Source organism: Cydia splendana, chromosome 13, assembly GCF_910591565.1.
Source record: "Cydia splendana chromosome 13, ilCydSple1.2, whole genome shotgun sequence".
NCBI classification, from domain to species: Eukaryota; Metazoa; Arthropoda; class Insecta; order Lepidoptera; family Tortricidae; genus Cydia; species Cydia splendana.
In genome coordinates this window covers 1,120,353-1,144,644 of record NC_085972.1, presented here as the reverse complement: position 1 = coordinate 1,144,644, position 24,292 = coordinate 1,120,353, and the positions used below count along the sequence as shown (strand labels likewise).

The 24,292-nt window shown below is 39.2% G+C and overlaps 2 protein-coding genes and 2 long non-coding RNA genes across 4 annotated transcripts in view; 2 read left to right on the top strand and 2 right to left on the bottom strand.

Annotated features, from left to right (window-relative positions):
• Nucleotides 1–24,292, bottom strand: part of LOC134796430 (uncharacterized) — a 373,125-nt gene that overhangs the window by 252,874 nt on the left and 95,959 nt on the right. The window lies entirely within an intron of this gene.
• Nucleotides 1–24,292, bottom strand: part of LOC134796338 (RING finger protein nhl-1) — a 143,809-nt gene that overhangs the window by 61,464 nt on the left and 58,053 nt on the right. Inside the window, exon 3 of the mRNA XM_063768481.1 lies at nucleotides 11,561–11,643. The gene's annotated coding sequence lies outside the window, so the exon portion shown is untranslated. The remainder of the gene's footprint in view (nucleotides 1–11,560; nucleotides 11,644–24,292) is intronic.
• Nucleotides 14,102–19,424, top strand: LOC134795954 (uncharacterized). Its single transcript, XM_063767845.1, has one exon. The coding sequence runs from the start codon at nucleotides 16,476–16,478 to the stop codon at nucleotides 19,314–19,316; it is 2,841 nt and encodes a 946-aa protein (XP_063623915.1). The 5' UTR covers nucleotides 14,102–16,475; the 3' UTR covers nucleotides 19,317–19,424.
• LOC134796526 (uncharacterized) lies at nucleotides 23,332–23,874 on the top strand. The gene is made up of 3 exons (XR_010144942.1): nucleotides 23,332–23,381; nucleotides 23,418–23,515; nucleotides 23,774–23,874. It is a non-coding gene; the product is annotated as an uncharacterized LOC134796526 (long non-coding RNA).

The following is a 24,292-nucleotide window of genomic DNA, read 5'->3' as shown; positions in this document are numbered from 1 at the left end:
AATTCTTATAAACTACTTTACTCCTTCTTAGACCGTGTGCTGAAATATATTCTATTTACGTTTAGCACACACATATTGTTATAATACCTACACGTTTATTAATAAATTTTCATAATAAAATATTCAAGCAGCGAAAGGTCGTATTAATCATACTCATGCTAATCGAATGTCGACTAAATCCATATAATGTATTCCATTTTCAAGGACCGTTCCCTTTTTAACAATAGACGGTCCTAATTTAGGATTTACCCAATATTTGGACTGAATACTAACAACAACACACTATACTGAATAACACGCCAATTTGAAGGTACATTGACAACAGAATGACATCTAAATAATATTATTGACGACGACCGGTCTGGCCTACTGGGTAGTCCCTGCCTGCGAAGCCGATGGTCCTGGGTTCGAATCCCGGTAAGGGCATTTATTTGTGTGAATACACAGATATCTGTTCCTGAGTCATGGTTGTAATCTATGTATAAAGCATGTAGGTATATCGTCGCCTAGCACCCATAGTACAAGCTTTGCTTAGTTTGGGGCTAGGTTGATCTGTGTAAGATGTCCCCTAATATTTTATTTATTTATTAATTAATCCCAATAGGGCTTAGTTTCCCTTCTGGGTTGGTATGGAAGGGCAAATGGCAGCTTCTTCGTAAACAGTAGTGCCTACTGCCTGACGCCTATTTTTGGGATTACTTGCCAAACGGACCTCAGGCTCCCATCATATCATTTAGCTATCGTGCGTCTCGCTCGCGTCAATACATGTACCGACAAGAACGAGCAACATACTTGATCACTGAATGATATCATTTAACCCTTATCTTGGTAAGGCACAAAATATTAAACAAAGTTTTTTTTTTAGTTTCTAGTCACCTATTAAGCATACTAGACTATTCAAAAATAAGGACAAAAATCCAGGGCTTTCCACTTTCGGAAAATCATAAATGTATCATATTTGATCATACTTATGGGATCACTTCGGTGTTGTTGTTATAAAAAACCGTCTTATCTTAATCACAGCAAATTTGAGCCAGCGACCATTCAGAAGTCAAACCCAGTGGTTTTCATTTTTACTCAAACAAAACATTTCTCTCTCATTGTCAACGGGAAATTTACCGAAGACAGCTAAAACAATGCATATTTTTCAACCCTTAGGAAAACCGATGAAAACATGTTTTCGTTACCCTGCTTTATTAAAATGGACTGAAACTGAAAACGTCCGAGATTCGGTCGTAAAATTTTATTTTTAAAGCGAATCTAAACGATGGAAGCTTAAATAGTATTGGTGTAATAAAAATACGAATGTATTCACTTATTTACATAAATATTTACGAATGTAAATAGATATTGGCTTCCAAAAAAATTTAATATAAGTAGTCTTTAAATATTTCGACTGTAGGATGTCTGGAAGTCGCGTTTTAGCGGTAAGACCGCCTGTTGTTTATCTCTACAAAAATTGCTATATTATTTGATTTATGATTTATATTTAGAAACAAACAAGAACTTCAAAAAAAGCAAATAAAATCAAATCAGCAACCTTTTATTTTATGCAAGTTGTAAACTTAAATATAAATAGAATTAGACCAAGATAAGTCTGCAACGATTTTGATAGCACAGCGCAGGCCGAGTGTTATTTTAAAAGTCTAACTTGTATGAAATTATGGCGTATAAATAACACTTGCAATGTGTGTGCTATGAAAATTGTTGCAGACTTGTCTTGGTCTATCTCTAGGTATGCCACCTACTGAACTATACTTACTAAATGAAAAGTAACTAAGCCCGCCAGTGCCCAGGTGTGGCAACTCTTTTATTCTTAAAAAAACCGAATACATAAAAAATAAAATTATCAGGCAGATAGCTAAGGCCGCGGCCTAAGAGGAGGCAAACGTGATATACGCAGGCCTTTTATGTGGCCAGATTAAGGCCGAGTTTAAAACGAATAAGTACACAAAGGAAGGCCTCGTACATAAAACTAAGTTTTCCAGTTACACCCTATTTGAATTTAATGTTTTGGACACATTCCAGGCCTCTAATTGACACGCCTTAAAGTCATTTGGTAATTGAATTGCTGGCGTTCTAACGCTCACGTCCAACTAAATAGATAAAACAAGTAACTTATTAAGCTACAGCTAAATTGGCCGTTGAAAGTTGTGTAGAAGTGTGAAAGTTAGGATGAAAACTGGGCTGCGATTAAATTATATTTGAACTAAGTTTCCACTTTGGTTTGGAAAACGGTTGCAATGTAAAATTGTAGGGTTTGTGTTGAATTTTTACACGTTTTATTGAAGGCCAATGAAATTATTTACGCGGAAACTATTTTTGTTAGGACAGATTCCATCAAAAACCTTAAAAAGTTAGTTGGCTTAATAAAACAAAATCACGAGTCGGGTAAAGAATTAACTTTGTAGTGTTTTGGTACCTACTCTATAATTTTTGGAAACGCGTCTAATGTGGTAGTTTTACAAATACCAAAAAATCATAACCTACCTATTACATAACCCTCAATATCTTATAACGAGCAAAAAAAGTTGGTAACAACATCTGGCAGTCACAGATTTCATTATTGTCCTTTCCGTGTTAGCAAAAACTTCCCTGCTTCTAAATTGCAGACGACTGCAATGAATCTTCACGCAACATTGCTGGCCCAGACGCATAATTCACGGAAGTCCCTGTGTTGGGCGAAAACTTTTTGTGGAACGTATCGTTGAATGTTTCATTGGATTTACCATTTTTCCTGCTAACGTTATTTTTATATAGAATATTTTTTATTAATAGATAGAACTCGCGATGATGCTGTCAATATTCATGGGTCAAAGGAAAGGGGGTTAATTGAAAAGGTTTTTCTTATAATTTTACATTCGGTTAGCATTTCTAGACATTTCTACCTTCGTTCAGAGAAGATAAACTAATCTCATCCCTAGTTAATATTTTAAATGCAATAGTTACTTTATCTGTCTGTCTGTAACCTCTTCTCGCTTAAACCGCTGAACTAGTTTTGATTAAATTTGGCATGAAGATAGTTTGAAATCCGGGGAAGGACATAGATCTATGTTTTTATTAATCATCATCATCATCATTCTACACAGACGTAGGCGCGGGAAGAAGCTATAGTTATATTACGAGTATAATATTAGCTAGTTATTAGAATAACCCAGTATAAAAGATAATAAATTCGTTACAAGCAAAGCCCTAAAAGCGCCTCGTTCCACACCTCAGGTGCGGCTCGGAGTTAGCCGCGAGGCCGAGAAACACGTTCAGGCCACATTTTTTACTACTCTCATTCTGTTTATTGCTCACATGTGTGGCTACCACTAGTTTGGTACGGACATAAACGCATTCGAGAACGTAACTTACTTTCTATACATCTCGCTCGTACTCGCATATTAGTGCGAGCGAGGTGTACCTATATCTAGAAAGAAAATTTCCTAGACGTTAGCGGTATATGTCAGTTTTGACACTGTCTGTAACTCTGGTACGGGTACTGGGAGGTATTTTGAGCTTTTTCGACGACGACTCTAAATTAACAATTTGTTACGGTTTTGAATTGGTTTTGATATGATCTTATCGATCGCCTTAGAAGAAGAAGAAGAAGAAAGACATTTATTCCATAAAACGCACATACACAGGACAAGAAGATGAAATAAATAAGATAATTAGAACAACAAAACAAAGAAATTATGTACACATTTAAACTAGTGGCTCTGTGAGCTGTAGACCTCGCGAGCATATCTTATTGGGCACGATGAAAATATAGTAAATAAAAAAAAAACAATACGAAAAGTATAAAAATATACAAAAAGTTATATCCCAGCATATAATTACTGGGGATCGAACCCAGACCTTCTGTGCAAACAAAAAAAGCGAACGTTTGCAAAATACGCCATGATGGTTCTTACTTAAGGTGACGAAATTTAACTACTCATTCTCAAGTAAAAACTAAATATCTTAATACCTCCAAAACCAGCGAAATAATTTTTCTGAATTTTTGGCCATTTAATCTGTAAACATGTCTCAAAACGAATACACTCTTATGATACCGATACGACTATTTGTTTAAGCGCGAGCTGTCACAACTTTTCCATTTTAAAAAAATTACAAAAACCGGCTCAACATTTTTTTTTTATCGAATCATAGAATTCGGTTACAAAATTTCATGAGAATCGGTTAAGAATTGCGACCCGTAGAGGAGAACATCCGGACATACAAAAGCAAAATGCCCGAGTCAAAACGTAGACCTTCGCTACGCTTCGGTCAAAAAACAAAACAGAGAAAAGAATATACACTTAGGTCCAGCAATGTGTGCCGTAGGGAAAAGGCCCTGTCTCAGCATATTGTTGCAATTTGCAAACGAGGCAAATTCCAACGCTGTTATTCTGCCAAGGCCTTAGGGAGTGACATTAAATATTAGTAAAATATAAATATATATATATATATATATATATATATATATATATATAGAAAAAAAACATAATAATAAAGTAAGTGAAAAATAAATTAAAAGTGATTGGATCGCATCTCACGCACGACTTTCACTAGTGCCCCATTCAGATTAGGCAACCTCTTACGGTATAAGTCTTATTTTTATACGACTTTGAATATCGCTCACTGTGATTGGTTCGAAAAAAAACCGGCCAAGTGCGAGTCGGACTCACGTTTCTAGGGTTCCGTACATAAGTCCGACTCACGCTTGACTGCACATTTCTAATAGGTTTTCCTGTCATCTACAGGTAAAAAACTATTATGTGTATTTTTTTTCAAAATTTTAGACCCAGTAGTTTCGGAGATAAAGGGGGGATGGTAATTTTTTGGCTATTTTCTTAAATAACTTCGAACCTATGTATTTTAAAATTATAAAAAAAAACATGTGCATCTTTGGGTCACTAATTTACATATGTGTACCAAATTTCAACTTAATTGGTCCAGTACTTTCCGAGAAAATAGGCTGGAACAGACGGACAGACAGACAGACGCACGAGTGATCCTATAAGGCTTCCGTTTTTTCCTTATGAGGTACGGAACACTACGTAAAACTCGTGCGTGAGAATCTTCAAAACGATTGTTACGGTCGTATCAAAATTGTAACAAGTTGATAAATATGAATAAAGCTCTGGGCTACATTTTTTACTACTCTCATTTTGTTTATTGCTTTCCTGGGCGGTATTTTGAACTTTTTTGGCACTAGGGCTGTCAACGGTTTCTAATATTTTTCACCTAGCTTGGGGTACGGTAATAGCTGTCATCTCCATACAATTTATAACCTTAAAAAGCAAAATTGTATTCAGATGACAACTGTCGCCATACTCAAGCTACGTAAAAATTGTATAGTAATCTAGGGAATGTCAGAAAAAGTTTTGGAGAAATGCAAGTGCGTTACCGGGATTAACACATTCATTGCCACTAAGTGCTACGGGTTACGGTCGTAGCGCGTAGCCACGTCTTCGCCGTATCATGGTGCGCGTAGTCGCTACGAAGAGTGTACCTGATGACAGTCGGGTTCTTAGCGCTGAACGTGTTCAAGATGGACATACGCTCATTTCTTAAAGGTTTGAAGGTCGTATCAGCGTGGAAATACCGCGGGCGACAGTTTATTACACATTTATTTTTTAGCTTATTTAATGTTAAGTAAATAATTCACTGGACTCGTATCTAAATCTGTAATGTAATTTACGGTGTTTTTGAAAAATTTATGACAATCTACATTAAGTTTAGTAGTTGAGTAAGTAATAAGTTTTAAAACGATACTGAATTTAAATTTGCGCTGAAACTGAAGGACTACAGTTAACGGATTAACAACTCACTTGAAAAAAGGTCAAGCCATTGTTAAAATAACAGTTGATTGAAATTATTTACAAACGTCCAAAACAATTGAAAAAATAACGATAACAATACACAAACGTTTTAATTTAGAAAAACTCTCAATAATCGTGAATCATTCGCGCCGTTAAAGTATTTTAAAAGTAAAAAAAAAATGAAACATAAAAACCTTTTGTTCTCGGAAACGCTTTAGAATTGTATTCAAGTGAGGTTTGAAAAAAGAAAGAAAATACTTTATGGTTGGCAGGATTTATTGTCAGCGGCAAACGGCGACAAGTGAAATGGGTTATTTTATTTAAAAGAAACGTTTCTAGTTTTGTAAGTTTTTATTGCTGAATGGGTTTAATGGGTAACTTTACGATTTAACCGGGTGTGTTCGAGCAACACCGGGAAGTCGGCATTCGCACTATTTCCCCTTCGCCGAAGCACATGTCCAACTAGGCATGCACACAGCTAGCGCGGTGCGTGTTGTGACCCATCCGTACCTACCTACACAAAAAGAAGTCGAGGTGTGCAAGATTTGTCTTTGACGTGTGTCATTTTCTATGTATTTGTGTCGTCATTGGATTTTGTATGTAGTAAGTGAGAAGTTAAAGAAAGTTTAAAAGAAGAAAGAAAGAACGTGTCATAAACGTCAACGTCAATAAAATTTATTTTCATTATTTTACTTCATTATATACGTATTTTCTTTGATATATATTTATAAATTTGCTAAAATACTATTCGATAATGGTTCTGTGTAGTAAATGTAGCACGGTGACCCACAGAAATTTTCTGGATTGTTGTTCCTGCCACTCCAGGTACTGCCTAGACTGTCTAGAAGAAATGGGCGTAAGTTTTAAACGGTTTACCCTTATGACCATAGAAAATAAAAGTAACTGGAAATGCCGTCACTGTAACCAAAATTATGGAAAGACGAATATCGTTAATAAAACCAAGAAGTCAATTACTCCTATACCGAATCCCAGTACTTCCAACGCTCCTTCTGTTCCTATCTACGAAGCAGATAACTCCATGTTTGGAAACATCACAACACGGCGAGAGCGGTCTCCAAATGTACTAAATACTAGTGTGCAGTATTGCAATGAGACTTTCCGCGACGACATTCTTTACTTTGAAAGTATTCGATCTATTGTACGCCAGGAAATTGAAGAATCATTTAATGAACGTCTAATAGATAAAATTTGCAAGAGGGTGTCAGATGAATTAATCCCGACACTTATTAATAAGATTACTGCCGTACTACACAACAATGTTACAGGACTAAGTGAGCACAATGCTCCCATTGCAACTGCCGGTCCCGTCGCTACATCTGCCCCTACCTACACCTCCACCCCTGCTGCTCCCGTCGCTACATCTGCCCCTACCTACACCTCCACCCCTGCTGCTCCCGTCGCTACATCTGCACCTGCCTACACCTCCACCCCTGCTGCTCCCGTCGCTACATCTGCACCTGCCTACACCTCCACCCCTGCTGCTCCCGTCGCCGCTTCTGCTACCACCACCGCAACTACCAATACTTATCCATCCTACGCCGCTGCCGCCGCCGCTGTAACCACCACCACAGCACCAGCTTCTCCTATCCTACTACCAGTCCAGCCCGTTATTCGCTCCAGTCCCAAGGCAAGAACAAACAACGATTCCAAACCTAACAAAAACAAAGACAATCAAGTGTCTACTACTCCTGCCGCACCGCTTAAGGTACCACCATCAACATCTCGCGAAACAAATCCAACCCAAAATGGCCTATCAGAAATTAACGACCATAGAAAGTCACTAAAGGGAATCACACGGGGCTGTGCTACCACTTGCATTTCTCAACTCCAAGCGTCTGAATGGATGAGACAAATTCACCTATATTATGTGAAGTTGGGAACCCCCGATGATGTAGTTAAAAATCATTTAAAAGTTATTACAGGTTATGATTGTGACACATTTAAAGTTGAATGTCTTAAATCCCGCGGTCAATATGCTTCATTTAAGCTTACTGTGCCATCGAGTCTGTTAGATAGAATTATGATCCCTGATAACTGGCCAAAAGACGTATGTGTCAAACCTTGGAATCAGCCCTTTCGACAAAATTACGCAGACAAAAACAATACATAACAAAAACCGCTTTACTAGAATACAAATAATATACCAAAATGTTAGGGGACTACGTAGCCGAACCTCGCTCTTTTATAGAAATGCCCTCGCAAGTGCCTGTGACATATTTGCGCTCACTGAAACATTTCTAACTAGCTCGATACAAGATGCTGAGCTCTTCCCGTCGAACTACACCGTGTTCCGTAAGGATAGAGCAGGCGACGCGGGATGGGGAGGAGTTCTACTAGCAGTGAAAGATATTTACAAACCTCAGTTAGTAATGCAAATTGATGGCTTGACACCAGACATGGAGATATTATTTGTTATACTTCATATTAAAAATAATAAAATTCTTATATGTGTAGCATACCTACCGCCAAATTATAATAGAGATCAGTATCTTCGCGTACTAACGTGTATTGAGAATGCAATTTGTACATTTTCTACCATAAAATCCATTATTATTGGCGATTTCAACCTCTCCTCATGCACAAAAACTGTAGTTGACCAATTTAACTGTTTCACCGAATTTTGCAAACTTAGGCAATTAAACAAAATTTGTAACGAATATGGAGGCATTTTGGATTTAGTTTTAACTAGTCTCAGTGACGTGTGCGTGGGTAGCGATGTCGAGCCGTTGATACCAATAGATCCATATCACCCACCTTTAGGAGTGACTGTCACCCTGCCAAGAGGACAGACAAGACGGACCACATTATCTTCACCGTCACGTAGTGTTGAACATAGTGATGCTCCGACCGGATGGAATTTTTTTAAAGCTGATTTCCCTGCCTTGTATACAGAACTAGAGTCTATTGACTGGTCTGATGTTCTTAATTCAAATAACATTGATTCTGCGGTAGACGTTTTTTACAAAAAACTCTACGGCGTTTTCAATGTTACTGTGCCCAAACGTTTACCCAAAACTAAAGTATATACATATCCATCGTGGTACACACCGGAAATCAAAAAATATATCGAACTAAAATACTATCACTTAAAGAAATTTAAATCATTAGGCCTACAATTTAACCTCGAAATGTTTAAATACTACAGGTCTCTCGTAAAGGAGTTAATTAACAAATCTTATAAAAAATATCTTCATGATATTGAATGTAATATAAGTAAAAACCCTCAAGAATTTTGGAAATATGTAAAAAGTAAACAACAGAATAGAAACATAATATCTGAAAACATATATAAAGGTAAAACAGTCGTTGATCAAGAAGCAGTCGATGCTTTTGCGTCCTTCTTCAGCTCCGTATTCCAGCCTGAAGCTCCGCAACTAGATCCCAAAAAAGCGGAACTGGAGGCTGGTAACAACAATGAATCTATGATTGCTATCCCAACTATCAGTATTTCAGAAATCAGAGCCGCTATTCGGAAACTCAAACCTAAGTCGTCAGCTGGGCCTGATGGTATACCCCCGTTTCTAGTCAAGGACTGTGTATGCTTGTTAGAACACTCGTTACTTCACATATACAACCTATCACTCAAGCTGGGCGTATATCCATCCCAATGGAAGGTCTCAAGAGTGACCCCAATTCCTAAGATAAGTAAGTCCTCCGATATCACAAACTTCAGGCCCATTGCTGTATTGTCCGTGTTTGGAAAAGTGTTTGAGACCATTCTAAACCACTGCTTACTTAATCAGATAAATCGTAAATTAGTAGATTGTCAACATGGATTCCGCGCTTCTCGATCCACTACTACCAACCACATTTGCTTCTTTGATAGCGTTTTGCGCCAAATGGATACTGCACGACAAGTTGATGTTGTTTATTTCGACTTCAAGAAAGCTTTCGACTTAGTTGACAACGATACTCTCCTATGCAAACTGTCAGCCTTAGGTTTCACCCCTCAACTTCTTGTTTTCTTCTCTGACTACCTCAGGAATCGCACACAATATGTCCAATTAAATTCTTACCAATCTGAAAGGTATTACACTCGTTCCGGGGTTAGTCAAGGTAGCACTCTGGGGCCTACTCTTTTCTTAATCATGGTCAATGATCTGCCAAGTAATATATCAGGCGTGGAATCACTATTTTATGCGGATGATCTTAAAATAATTCAACCGGTCGTAAATCCATCCGACTGTACGGTACTCCAACAAACAATCAACATGGTTGACAGCTGGAGTAAAACAAACCGCTTGTACCTAAATGAATCTAAGTGCAAAGTAATAAGTTTTAGCCGGTCTGTAGATTATATCCTCCAGACATATACTCTTACTAACATTCCCCTTGACCGAGTAACAGAAATAAAGGATCTAGGGTTAACACTCGACACTAAGCTAAACATGCACTCACACATTATAAATATTTGCAAAAGTGCCTACAAAATTTTAGGGTTCATTATTAGAACGACTTCTGAATTTCGTGACCCTAAAATCGCAATAATTATTTATAATGCCTATGTTCGCAGCAAGCTTGAGTACAATTCTATCGCATGGGACCCTCGGGAAGCAAAATATACCATAATGGTCGAGCGCGTCCAACGTAAATTTGCTAGACATCTTTACAAAAGGTATTACGGATACTACCCATACTTATTTCCGTCATCCTTTGTATTGGGAATGGTAGGGTTAGAGTCTCTCGAGCTAAGGCGTAAGCAAACGCTTGCCTTACACTATTGTCTGCTTTTAAGAAATCGTATTGACAACCCATCCGTTCTGGAGTGTATGCGTATTTTTACCCCAGACAACTACATAGCTGCAGTAGGGCGTAGCGCACGTAGAGCCAGAAACCTTTTTGCATATCCAAATGTTCGCACCTATCACGGTTCAAACGCACCCACGTACCGAGCAATAGAATTACTAAATAACTTCATAGCTACAGTCCAAAACGCAGACATATTCGCAGACAAGTGGCCGTCCCTACAACGTAGTATCAGGATTTTTTTAAACTCTACCTATGTTATTTAATATCAGATTCTTTTTTTTATCTCTATGTAACTTAGTAATACATAATATGTATGTTCAATTATAAAGATAAGTGTGTAATACAATAAGTGTACCTACTAATTTTATGATACTGACTGATACTGACAACATATATGTACCTAATTAACAGTATAAGTGCCTTGGCTTGAGCTGTAAACTTATACATAGTGTTTGAATAAAGAATAAAGAATAAAGAATAAAGTGCGTCTGTGTGCACGTTTCCCCCCGCAAAAAATGGCAGAACGATTTGTACGGTAAGATTCCAAAATGCCGTTTTTGGTTGCTCACAAATGAGCGTTTTCCAAAAAAAGTGTACATTACATTCATGTCTTCAAAATATTGACTTCTTGGGCTCATTTTACTCAGAATCATTTGTACATTCACGCCTCATACATGAAAAAATGTGTCCCAAAATTTTGTATGAAAAGTTTTTTTCCAGTGCGTCACGTTCATACAAATAAAAAGCTTTTTCATACAATAATGTGACGATCTGGAAAGGAAATTTCTGGACATATTTTTTCATGTATGAGGCGAGAATGTACAAATGATTCTGAGTAAAATGAGGCCACGAAGTCAATATTTTGAAGGCATGAATGAAATGTACACTTTTTTTGGAAAACGCTCAAATACTAATACCTAACCTAACCTTTTTGATTATTAAGTTATTATGATTCTTTATCTCGCCAATATCTTATAAAGTCGACGTTAAAAACTTACAAGCTGCTTAGGGTGGGCCCGGCCCGCGGCCCGGGCCCGCGGCTCCCCTCGGAGAACCCCTGCTGGCCCGTGGTTTTCTCCACCTGGAATTGAGGGAAGAAAATATTGAGAAACATCTTGTTTTATTTGGGTTATATAAAATAAACAAATGTCTAGTAATATTTTTGTGTTTTTTGACCGGTTTTAGACAACAGCGACAATTTGTTTCATTATTTACTTTAAAGGGACTTAACCGCGTACACTTAAGCTTACAAATTAAGTACCTCCGACGTTTCGTGTCGAAAATCATTGTCGCCGTATAGAAAGACTATTTTGAGATGAATACGTTATGAATTTAATTTGAATTTGTTACATATAAATGAGTCGCTTAACTTCAAACTCGTGTAAATCCATTTGTCAGATTATGCGATTTTGGTACTAAGAAAAGGAAATAGGGTAGATATTTGTTGAGAGGGTCGAATGGATTTACCCGAGTTTGAAGTTAAGCGACACAAAATAATCATGTCAGTGTCAAAAGTGACGTTTCTGGATGAAGAAATGTCACTTTTAACACTGACAGATATTCATAACATATCCAGATCGACTTTTTAAGCGGACCCTGGCGCTAGGCCGGGAAAACGCTAGGTTGAAGAAAAAGATCCAGATCGACTTTATAAACTGTTTTTACAATCAAAATAGGTCTTTTATGTATACTGAGTTGAAAATCCTGTTAACCTAATTGCAACAAAGATACGTAGCTAGTACCTAACTACTTCATTATGAACTGCATTGTATCATTCAAAGTACAAAACAGGCTTTTGAAGTTAACTTTAACAATGTCACAGATACTGCCAGTACGTTCAGGATAAAAGTGCGCAACGGAACAACGAAGACAGGTTAGAAATTTAGACTATCAACCGGCTTACATTGTCGCGTTCCTTGTTATTGCGGCAACAGCGCTTTCTCCAGCGCATTGTCAGCTGCGCTGGAAAGAGCGCTGTTATGCGTCACTGAGCCAGGTTACAGAACTTCATCTAGGTTTTAAGGGGCTTCTACTTCTTCTGGACACTATAATGCCTTTAAAGTCGGGTCACGCTAAGTTGTCACATTAAGTGAAACGTCAAATTATGGAGTTTATGTACCTATGCATTCTTAGTGCTAAGTTTGTACAATATTAGCGTGGTCAGAATCTATACCTCAGCTTAAATAAATTTAATGAATTATTTTGTTATTTTTGCTATTAAGGTTACACCATACTGATACATGATAGATTTGGATTTACAGAACTTTGTTGAATGCATATTTAATTATTTATTGTGGTTCGATTTCTAATTCACGTAGTGGTGTTCCCAGGCTTCAAAGAACCCAATATTGCGAGGCTGAAAAGTGACGCAGACAAAGCCGTGCACAGAAGCTAATAGTTATTGTTCACGCGAAACGGAACGCTTCACGATTACCGGACGAGTAGAGCGACGTCACGGATCTAGTGTCAAAAATAACTCCACATCATCGTACATCTGTCAATACCTACTTACATCTCTACAAGACCGTTTGCGTGTCATACACATTTTGTATTTTTTTTTATAATTTTTAATTAAATAGTTGCAAGTTTAAATCACGTCTTCTTATTGTTTGTCCCATCGTGGACAAATCTGGCGACCGTGACAGGACGAGAACTACAAAATTCACTGCATCGGACAACGGCGAGCAGAAGGTCAAATGAAGGGCACTCGCAACTGAATTTCCAACCAAGTCTACAAAGGCCCAGTCTACCACCCTGCTCACCCTGTATACACGAAGAACGATCGAGCTACGAGGCAAACATCGAGTTTCTTAATTTCGGAGGACTACAAGGACTATTTGAAAGGACAACTTGGACTCACCGGGATCAGCCGGCCAGCAACGTATTACCAGCACCGCAGCATTGGTTCACCTAGATAAAAAGTGAGACCGTTCCTTTTCTCTCCTTCCCTCTAACTATTGCTTCGATCTGACTAGAATCGAGAACTTAGTTCTTTGCACTTGCTTTGGGCTGTCAAATTTACTTTCACGCAACCAGCCACTTCATTTACATTTTCAAGCATTTTAGCTATCCATTTTCGCCACTATCACTTATATAAATTCACCGTTTATCTAACATTTCTAATATTAAACACGCAAAGTTAATTTATACCGTTATAGATCATAGCAAACACTAAGCGCCTATATAGCTAATTTATACGCGTACAAACGATAATTAAGTGATTTCTTATTGTAAACAATAACACTGCTACACTTCATAACATAATTATTTGCTTTTCGCTATATTTATAGTGGATTTAAAGTGTTATTTCACATAGTCACTCACTAAACCTGCTTTTCGCACAAACTAGGTACATAACGCTTCCTAGGTACTCATATATTTTCAACAATCTATTCCAGCATTACTGCACTGCTGGTTCCCTATCCTCGAGCGCTCGCGCAGCGTGCATCTCTCGTCACCGACCGCCTGCTACTAAGGGCCGGTTTCGCCTACCACAGCCTGACTGCAGCATCAGCAGATCGAGGATCGAGCGTATGCCTATTATTCATTACAAGTAAACAACTTTTTTTGCAAGTGCTACTTTGCTAATAACTTTGTTACTATGAGCGATTTAAGGGAATTGTTGGTAAAACGTAGTTCGATTAAAGGACGTTTAACTAAATTTAAGAATTACCTAACTACATTGCCACTGGACAATACTATTTCACCAGTGGAAATTGGCAAATTAGCTTGCAAATTAAGTAATTTTGAAGCGTTATTTAAGGACTTTGAGGCTTTGCAAGATGATGTCGAAATATTAAATGAAGCCACATTAAGCACGGAGTTGACTGAACGCGATTTAATCGAACAAGATTTCTACCATTGTATTGCCGTGGCCCGGGATATTTTAGACAAATATAAGCGTAGCAACCCCGATCGTGATAGTGAGTACGACTCAACCGCGACCAACCCTCACAACGCTGACCGGGATCTTATGGGTTTTCGTCTCCCTGTTATAAAAATTCCCACTTTTGACGGAACCTATTACCGCTGGCTAGAATTCCGGGAAAGTTTCCACTCCTTAATACATAATAACGATAAAATTAAAAATATACATAAATTTTATTATTTAAATTCGTATTTAGAGGGCGAGGCAGCTCGAGTGATTTGTAATTTAGAGGTTTCTGACCAAAATTATCCCGAAGCGTGGAAATTGTTGCGCGAACGATATGACAACAAACGTCAATTAGTCAACAATCATTTAAAATCATTATTTAATTTGGAACCTATCACGCGTGAGTCCGATAAGAGTCTTAGGTATATTGTTGACCACGTTTGTAAGAACTTGCGTGCTCTCAAGACTTTAGGTCAGCCCGTAGACCAATGGGACACCTTGATAATTTTTATGATGACGTCAAAATTGGACACCGCCACGAGTGTAAAATGGGAAGAGCACAAAAACTCTCTCGCGGACATGCCTACGCTAGATAATTTTCATTCATTTCTAAAAGGTCGTGCAGATGTCCTTGAAACCGTTCAGCGGAATAAACAGGACAAGTCATTTAAGCGCCAACCAGACGCACCTGTTTTACCGCAGCGGTCTAAACCTAGTCAGCCTAGTGTTAAAGCCTTCGTGGCTCACACCAGTGAACCTTCCGGTTCCAAACCACTTCACTGCGTGATTTGTAATGGAGAGCATCGAATCTTTGACTGTGCGTCTTTCAAGGCCAAATCACCCGAGGACAGGCTTGCTCAGGCAACTACTTTAAAATTATGTCACAACTGTCTGAGAGTAGGGCATGAAGTGCGACGTTGTAGGTTGCCTGTCGTTTATGTAAACAACGTCACAACACACTCTTGCACAAAGAAACCGAGGCTAGTGATGATGCCATTCAGGCCAACCTTTCAAAGTTGAATGTGCCAACCCCATCTAAAGGTCTACTAGCAAAGGCTTTGGTCAATTTGGTAAACCCGACTTCAAAAAAGGTAGTTACCGCGCGTTGCCTACTTGATCCCGGTAGCGAGTCGTCGTTTATCACTCAAGACATTAAGCAAAAGTTAGGCTTGACTTCTCTCACTCCTAACAATCTCACCCAGAAGATTGAAGGTGTATGTGACATTGAAGTTAGTATCAAGGTCGATCGTTGTATTGTCGAAGTTCAATCTCCACGAAATTCGTACAGTGCTATATTAACATGCACCGTCTTATCAAAGATAACTAACCCTATACCACAAGTCAGCTATGACATCAGCCACCTCAACTTAGCTCCCTTCGAACTTGCGGATCCTAGCTTTAATAAATCGTCCCAAATTGACATTCTCATAGGTGCTGACCTCTTTTGGGATATACTAGGGTCTCAGAAACGATCTTTAGGACATGACAAGCCTATTTTATGGAGCACTAAATTTGGATGGATAGTCGTAGGTCCCAAGCAGCAGTTTAATACTCAATCTAATTCCACGATTCGTTGCAACTTTGCTCGCACAAGCGACCTTCATGACGAACTCGCTAAATTCTGGGAATTAGAGGGCCTACCTCAGAAAAAACAACCTTTAACCGAGCAGGAACGTTTGTCCGAACAAAGTTTCGTCGCAACTACCGAACGTTCAGACGAGGGGCGCTTTATTGTCAAAATTCCCCTAAAAGACGAGCCCGACTGCTTAGGTGACTCTTACAATGCAGCCAAGAAAAGATTTTTCCACTTAGAACGACGTTTTAGGAAGCAGCCAGAAGTCAAGGAACGTTATTCCAAGTTCATTCACGAATACGAGGAACTTGGCCATCTTTCTCCTTCGACCATTCCAAGGCCTACAAATGCGTTCTTTCTCCCCCACCATCCTGTTATTAAGGAAAAAAGCGAGTCTACAAAACTGCGCGTTGTCTTTGATGCTTCGGCGCGCACTTCCTCTGGACTCTCTATAAATGACCTACAAATGGTAGGGCCTACAATACAAGATTCACTCTTCAACATTCTCATCCGTTTTCGGCAATATCGCTTTGTGCTTTCCGGAGACATTGAAAAAATGTACCGCCAGGTCTTGGTGCACGAGTCCCAACGCAATCTGCAGCTCATACTATGGCGTGATGACGAGTCGCAACCATTGCGAACTCTGAGACTTAATACAGTTACATATGGGTTCGCTAGCGCTAGTTTTCTTAGCACTCGGTGCATCTGGCAGCTTGGTGAGGAGTGTCAAGATCCTTTAGTAAAAACCATCCTCCAGAAGGATTTCTACGTCGACGATCTTTTGACCGGGCATGATGATGAAGAGCGACTTTGCTTTATTCAGAAGTCTGTCTCTCAAAGCTTGGCCGCAGGAGGGTTTCCTTTAAGAAAATATAGGTCCAACTTACCTTCTATACTCACTGCGGAAGCCAACAACACCGAGGGCAATCTGATGCTCAGTGCTGCCACTGACACCCTTGGTCTTGACTGGGATCCATCAGTGGACGTTCTACGCTTCACCATTGAAATTAACCAAGTCGGAACTCTAACTAAGCGGAGTATACTTTCATCAACCTTTAAAATATTTGACCCGCTTGGTCTCGTCTCACCTTGCACAATAATACCTAAGCTTATCATTCAAGGTCTGTGGTCTTTGGGGCTAAATTGGGACGATCCTGCTCCTCAAGACATACAGTCATCTTGGCAGAAGTTTGCTGACAACATTAGTAGCATCTCTGAGTTGTTAATTCCTAGGCGAGTCTTGATTGACAACTACGTATCTGTAGAAATGCATGTCTTCTGTGACGCCTCTCAAAAGGCGTACGGCGCGGCTGTCTACCTCCGATCTATAGATGCTGAGGGTAGAGTTTTAGTGCGTCTTCTCTGTGCTAAAAGTCGCGTCGCCCCCATAAAGGTTGTCACTATTCCGCGTCTAGAATTATGCGGCGCCCTTCTTGCAGCCCAATTAAGCGTCACAGTGACTGACGCCCTCCGCTGCCAAATATCGCGTCATGTCTATTGGACTGACTCTAGCGTCGTGTTATCATGGCTAAATACAAGCTCAAATAAATTAAAAACGTTTGTTGCTAACAGGATTAGCGAGATAGGAGAACTAACTGACGTATCTGCTTGGCGCCACGTTCCCACTTTAGAAAACCCAGCAGATCTTTTATCTCGCGGCGTTGAACCGAATCGCATCGGCGGCTGTTCCGTTTGGTGGCAAGGACCTACCTTCTTGCAAGGCCCTGAAGCATCTTGGCCTTCACTGAGCTCCACCCCCAAGCAGGATCCGCAAGAGTTGCCAGAATTGAAGGTGCATACAGTCACAATCATGGAACCTTTTCTTCAATTCTCAATTTTTTCTAAACTCTGCCGATTACAACGAGCTCTAGCTTTTGTCTATAGATTCATCAACAATTGCAGAGAGCCTAACAACAAACTATCTGGTCCCCTCCAAGTTAATGAATTAAATAAATCATTTGACACTCTAGTCAAATTTTCTCAAAACGAATCCTTTGGTAACGAGATAAGGCTATTAGAGGACAAAAAGACGCTTAATCGCAAATCGAATATTATCTCTCTTGATCCCTTTCTTGATACCCAAGGAATTCTTAGAGTTGGTGGCCGCTTGGCAGGTGCTTCAGTATATACATTCGATAAAAGGCACCCTATAATTTTACACGCGAACCACCCCTTTACTAAGTTGCTCTTTCGACAAGAGCATCAGCTATTGTTTCACGCTGCACCACAGTTATTGTTAGGTGCCATAAAGGATCGCATGTGGCCTATAGGTGGAAGAAACCTGGCAAGGCGTACTTACCATATTTGTTCTATCTGTAGGCGTTTTAGAGGCAAGACTCTTACTAATAAAATGGGCAATCTGCCCGCCGAGAGAGTTACTCCCGACTACCCTTTTTACACAACTGGAACTGACTTTGCTGGTCCATTCTTAATTACTGACCGCAAAGGCCGAGGATGCAAGATAACAAAAGCATATCTTTGCATCTTCATTTGCTTCCGATACAAATGCATTCATCTTGAAGCAGTAAGTCAGCTGTCAAAAGACGCTTTTACCTTGTGCCTCCAAAGGTTTATATCGCGTCGCGGCAAACCTAAACAAATCTTTTGCGACAATGGTAGGAATTTTGTTGCTACTGCAAAGGAAATCAATGAATTTCTAAAGTTTAATACGGATGGCATCATCGATTTTGCGGCCAACAAAGGTATTGAATTTCGCTTCTCTCCAGCATACGCTCCTAACTTCGGTGGGCTGTGGGAGGCCGGTGTTAAAGCCGCTAAATATCATTTAAATAGGGTCCTGGGCAATGCCCATTTAACGTTCGAAGAACTATCGTCCCTATTCAGTCAGATTGAAGCCATCCTAAACAGCCGTCCCCTTTGTCCTCTGAGCTCATCACCCCAAGATTTCGCTCCTCTTACCCCGGGACACTTTTTGATAGGTAGGCCCCTCACTGCGTTACCGTCGCCGTGCCTATTAGACTCCAACACAAATCGCCTCGACAGATTCCAGCGTCTTGAACAGATTCGACAGCATTTTTGGAAGCGCTGGAGCTCCGAGTATATCCCTGAATTGCAGCAGCGCACGAAGTGGAAGCTCAGATGCAAGGACCTCAAACCAAATGACCTTGTTCTGCTAAAGGAGGATTTCACGCCGCCACTCAACTGGCGCCTCGGCAGGGTCGAACGAATCTTCCCAGGGACTGATGGCATCCCTCGAGTCGCCGATATTTCCACAGCTCGAGGCACAGTTCGTCGAGCCATCAACCGCATCTGTCTACTCCCGTCCCCAGATGACGCAGAGTCTTGAAAGCTTCAGGAGCTTTCAAGGGCGGGGAGAATGTTCACGCGAAACGGAACGCTTCACGATTACCGGACGAGTAGAGCGACGTCACGGATCTAGTGTCAAAAATAACTCCACATCATCGTACATCTGTCAATACCTACTTACATCTCTACAAGACCGTTTGCGTGTCATACACATTTTGTATTTTTTTTATAATTTTTAATTAAATAGTTGCAAGTTTAAATCACGTCTTCTTATTGTTTGTCCCATCGTGGACAGTTATCCATATCTTGAAGAGGCAATACTTTAAGCAATTACCAGTCTTTAAAATATACTAATCTGTGTTATCAGGCAAAAGTAACGTTGTAAACAGAGTTTATTCTTTTGTCGTATGTCGTATCTGTGTTCCCAGCTGTTGGCTGGAAGCCAGTTAGGGTGTATAGCTTCAGTAAAGTATGCAGTTTGAAAGGTAGATCGGGATATTTTGTCATACTGGGTGTGTCCTGTAATGCGAGCAAAAAATTAAACAGCAGGCTACTCCTCAAACTGACCAACGCTTGTTAAGTGACTTTTAAAAATAACTTGACTGTATTTTTATTTTTAGCACACTTTAAAGTTTCATCTAAAACGCAATGAAATTTGTTTTGTTTAAAGCGTGACAAGCTATTACACTGATGACGGCGTACATTGAATACAATATTGAATTTGTATTAAAAATATCAATGGAGATATAAGTAAACAACACTAAACTACCCGAAATTAGGTGAAAAAACAATGTAATCATATCGCGATAGACCTGTTCATGTAATTAAAAATAGGTAAAGTTCACCAAACCCTGGATATCTACCAAAGTACGAGTATGCAGAAAAAAATCTCATACACGGTTAAAGTTTTTGCAGGCGACAGCTTCCGGAAGATAGAACTGTATTTTCGCAAAGCTAATTTAAATTTAAATTTAATTAAGAGGATAGGGGACGATCGATTCTCCATACAAACGTAGTCCTCATTTGCCGCCCTAGATATTGACATTATTTATTTATTTATTTACATTTTATTGCACAATACATGAAGAGTACAAATGGCGGAGTTAATACATTATGGAAAATATTTTTACACAATTTTATGTACCTATTTTAATCATAGCTATGCTCGACCGCTTGATGTTTTCGTGTTCGCTCCCAACTCTTCTTGGTCCTTTAACATATTCAGCGCCAAGAACCCGACTGTCGGGTACACTGTTCGTAGCGACTACGCGCTCCATACGGCGAAACCGTGGCTACGCGCTACGAGTATAACCCGTAGCGCTTAGTGGCAATGAATATGTTAATTGTGTAAAAATATTTTCAATAATGTTAATATCCGGACAGGAAAATGGGCAATACGTTTGCATGGAAAACCGGATTCGAGGAGGTCGTCCCGTTTCGTCTTAATGTACCTATATGTTTTGCAACATCCGCTGAGCAGGCCGATTGTAAGTAAAAAATCATAATTTGATTATTAATATTGTCTTCAATTTCCACGATAGTTACTCATGAAATAATAGTAGTTTATATGACTGCTACATAATGAAGGGCATTAAAAACTAGTGCAAGGCCAATTCGAACGTACACTGATATCAGAAGGATGTTTGAATGATGTTATTTAGTTATCGTGCAACTCGCCCGACTCAGTATCAGTAAATACATTTACTATTAGGTATTAAGAGTTACATTAGCATAATATAATGCTTTGTACTTAAGATATTGCATGCACGCAGTTAATGCTCACTAACATGGCTTTGTCATGTCATGGAAAAACCATTTTCACATGTCTTATGGCAGAACATTGTACATTTATAACATCCACTGTACTGTACCATATGTTCTTGTGAATAAACTTTCATTCATTCATTAATTCATTCATTCGTTCATTCATTCATTCATTCAAAGGTGGCGACTGACTTGTGTCACTTCGGTGTAATGTAACACGATACAGCAGTCGTTGCAGCGAGCCGAGCCGCTCGGCGCTCGCTCCACTCGGCTGACGGTTTTTTCGTGAATCCCTTTGAAACCCACACAGGCGGATTCGAGCGTACAATGTCGTCAGAATGACATCTACCTTGTTCGTATGCTACTACGGACAAAGTGCTACAGGAGAAGTCCTACGGCGAAATACTTGCTTTTATTTTTAAATGGACAAATGAATAAAATGCCCTCGCTAGTTTCCCAGGGGCTAATTTAATCTTATTTTTTTTTACATATAAATGACATCATTTGGATATTCTTGAGACGTTGGAATGTAAGTCTGAATTGGCCTCCTAGGACCAATAGCTTCGTATATAGACTAAGAAAAGTCTGCAGCGATTTTGATAGACCACGCAGTACAGTCACCTGCAATAATATGTTACTCTTCGAAGGCCGCAAAAATATGTGACACGCTCTAATGGCTCTACGAATAACTAAGATCGTGTCAGATATTTTTGCGGCCTTCGTTGTGTAACATATTATTGCAGGTGACTGTACAAGTGTTATTTATACCTCATAATTTCGTAGAAGTTTGACGTTTAAAATAACATTTGCATTGCGTGGGCTATCAAAATCTGTGCAGATTTTTCTTGGTCTAACTCTAGGGCTATACTCCTCGGGACTTAGACTCCTACGGCTCGATTCGGAAAATGAATTAGATTTCTACTAGACTTCAACAAGTTACGATACGGATAATTTAAAGATATTTGTAAGATAGATATGTCAAATTTGACGTTTCCGCGATTCTGGAGGTCCTCTTGAACGATTTCGACAAGTTATGACTTAGATATCCAAGTCGCATCTAGTCGATATCTAATGTAGATCTAGTTGATCTCTAAATCGTCTCAAGATCTTGTGATTATCTCGAAATCCGAATAGGCCTGTATGTCTCAACTCTTAACAACCTATATTGATTATTAGTCTTTCCCATCACGGAACAATGGTGTTCCGGACCTTTGGGAGGCGTGCGCGGAGCCGAAGCCAACACGTAGAGGCCCTTTTGACACTTTAATGAAATGTAAGGGGTACACCGAGCGGATGCTGCCCTTACGCGTGTCATGGGACGCACGCAGAGGCAGCACCCGCCAGGGTGCAAGGGCTATTGAGAGTTGATGGTATCTAAAATGAACTAGGTTATTGGGTCAAAGCGATGGACTAAGTACTGAGCTATGGGGTAAAAAACCGGACGCCTGCCTAATAAAACGGTATGCAATTTTATTTCCGGCAGACGGTGACTCGCCCTCACAAGATGGGCCCCCACAAAAAGCGACATCTAGGATGGCTCAAGGGCAACACCGGTGTGAGCGGCTCAGGGGTGTCGAGAGGTGTGCGCCGCTTTCTACCCAGTGGCTGTTAACAGCCACTGTGCCAACTCGCGTCTTATGCATGTTTCACTTCCACCCCTGGAGCTTATAGCTCTAACGACTCCACTCTGGCCGGCCGGCTAAGGCAAGCCAGAGGCAGAGAATCCTGATTATTAGTTATTATTACTAACTGTCAATTATATAAATTCTAAAGCTTATTTATAAAATAAAAAGAAATCATATATGCCACTAAGTAAAAATATATGAAATTATAGGATTGAACGTTTCAGTTAGAGCAAAAACTACACTTGGGCCATAGGGGCCGACAGAGGCCGTTCATCACTGATAACAGTTATCAGCGCATGAGCGTATGACGTAAACCTTTCAGCCGGGGGCTGGGGTCGTATTTGAGACGTTTTAGTGGCGCGTCGTAAAATGGATGTTTTATTTGAGTTATTCTCTAGAAAATTATTACCTGGATAAGAATTTTCCTATTATATGCCTAACATTAACATTAACAATAACATTTTTTATAACATTAGCATTTAAGTTTTGTTACTAACACTTATAATTTATATGAGTTATGCCTGAATTAAATGATTATTTAGTTAATTTTTTTTATTTATACACTCAGTTTAGAAGAGTTAAAAAACCTATTGGCATTAATTAGCATAATATGGTGAGTCCTATTTTTCATATTTCTTTACGAGTCCGCTTTTTGCGTAAGAATGAGTAATAGTACATTTCGATGCTAGTGCGGAAGGTATGTCATTACTACACGAGTACCGAGATATCTTGCCACGAGCCGCAGTGACCAGCGAGTGGCAAGACTCGGGGCGAGTGAAGAATGACATTTCCGCACGTGTATCGAACGACGTTTTTTAATACAGTTGCGAAAAAATAAGAAAAACAACAAGTACCTAAGGAATTCTAAACTTACTTATTTTTAGATTTTTCAGGCAAAGCACTCTCATTTGCAATTGCAGCCTTCTCACAAATGTCTGGCGGTGTTAAAAATCAATTTCAAACTCTGATTCACTCATTTTATAAGCAACTTTTTGAAAACTTAAGATTGGAAAACAAAGTCGTCGCTCTTTTGCAGTGACAATTTTTGACATTATGAAGAGGTGTTTTTTTTACTTTTATTCGACTATTGAACCCACTTCAATGAAAGTTTTTTTTTTCAAATGTCTATAAGTCATAAACAATTGTAAATATAAAACATTGTATTATTATTACCTAAGGATCGTTATTTACGATTATTTGTGTATCGTATATTTATAAAAACAATATCGAATGTTGCCTTCGCTTAAGAAAAACGCCTCTTCTTTGACAGGCGATTGGCAGCTATTCCGTTCCATTCAGACAACTTATTAAGAACGGAATTTTCAATATTCAATATTTAAAAATAAACGTGTTATAAAATATGAAATATGTATATTTTTCGTATTCTTACATTAACAGTAGGTTTTTATGTTGATTACGACGTATAATGGAAACTAATATTAACACTCATCAATAAGTAGTCGTGAATTGGAACGAGTATAAATTTAAAAAAATTGGAAAAGTGAAAAGCACTAGTTCGAGATAACCAACTTTCCGCACGCTAAACAGCTACGTAAAGTAGCACTTTTTGAGCAACTGTATTAAATATTAAAAGCTATGCAAGAGTGCGGCATCTGTGGTCCAATTA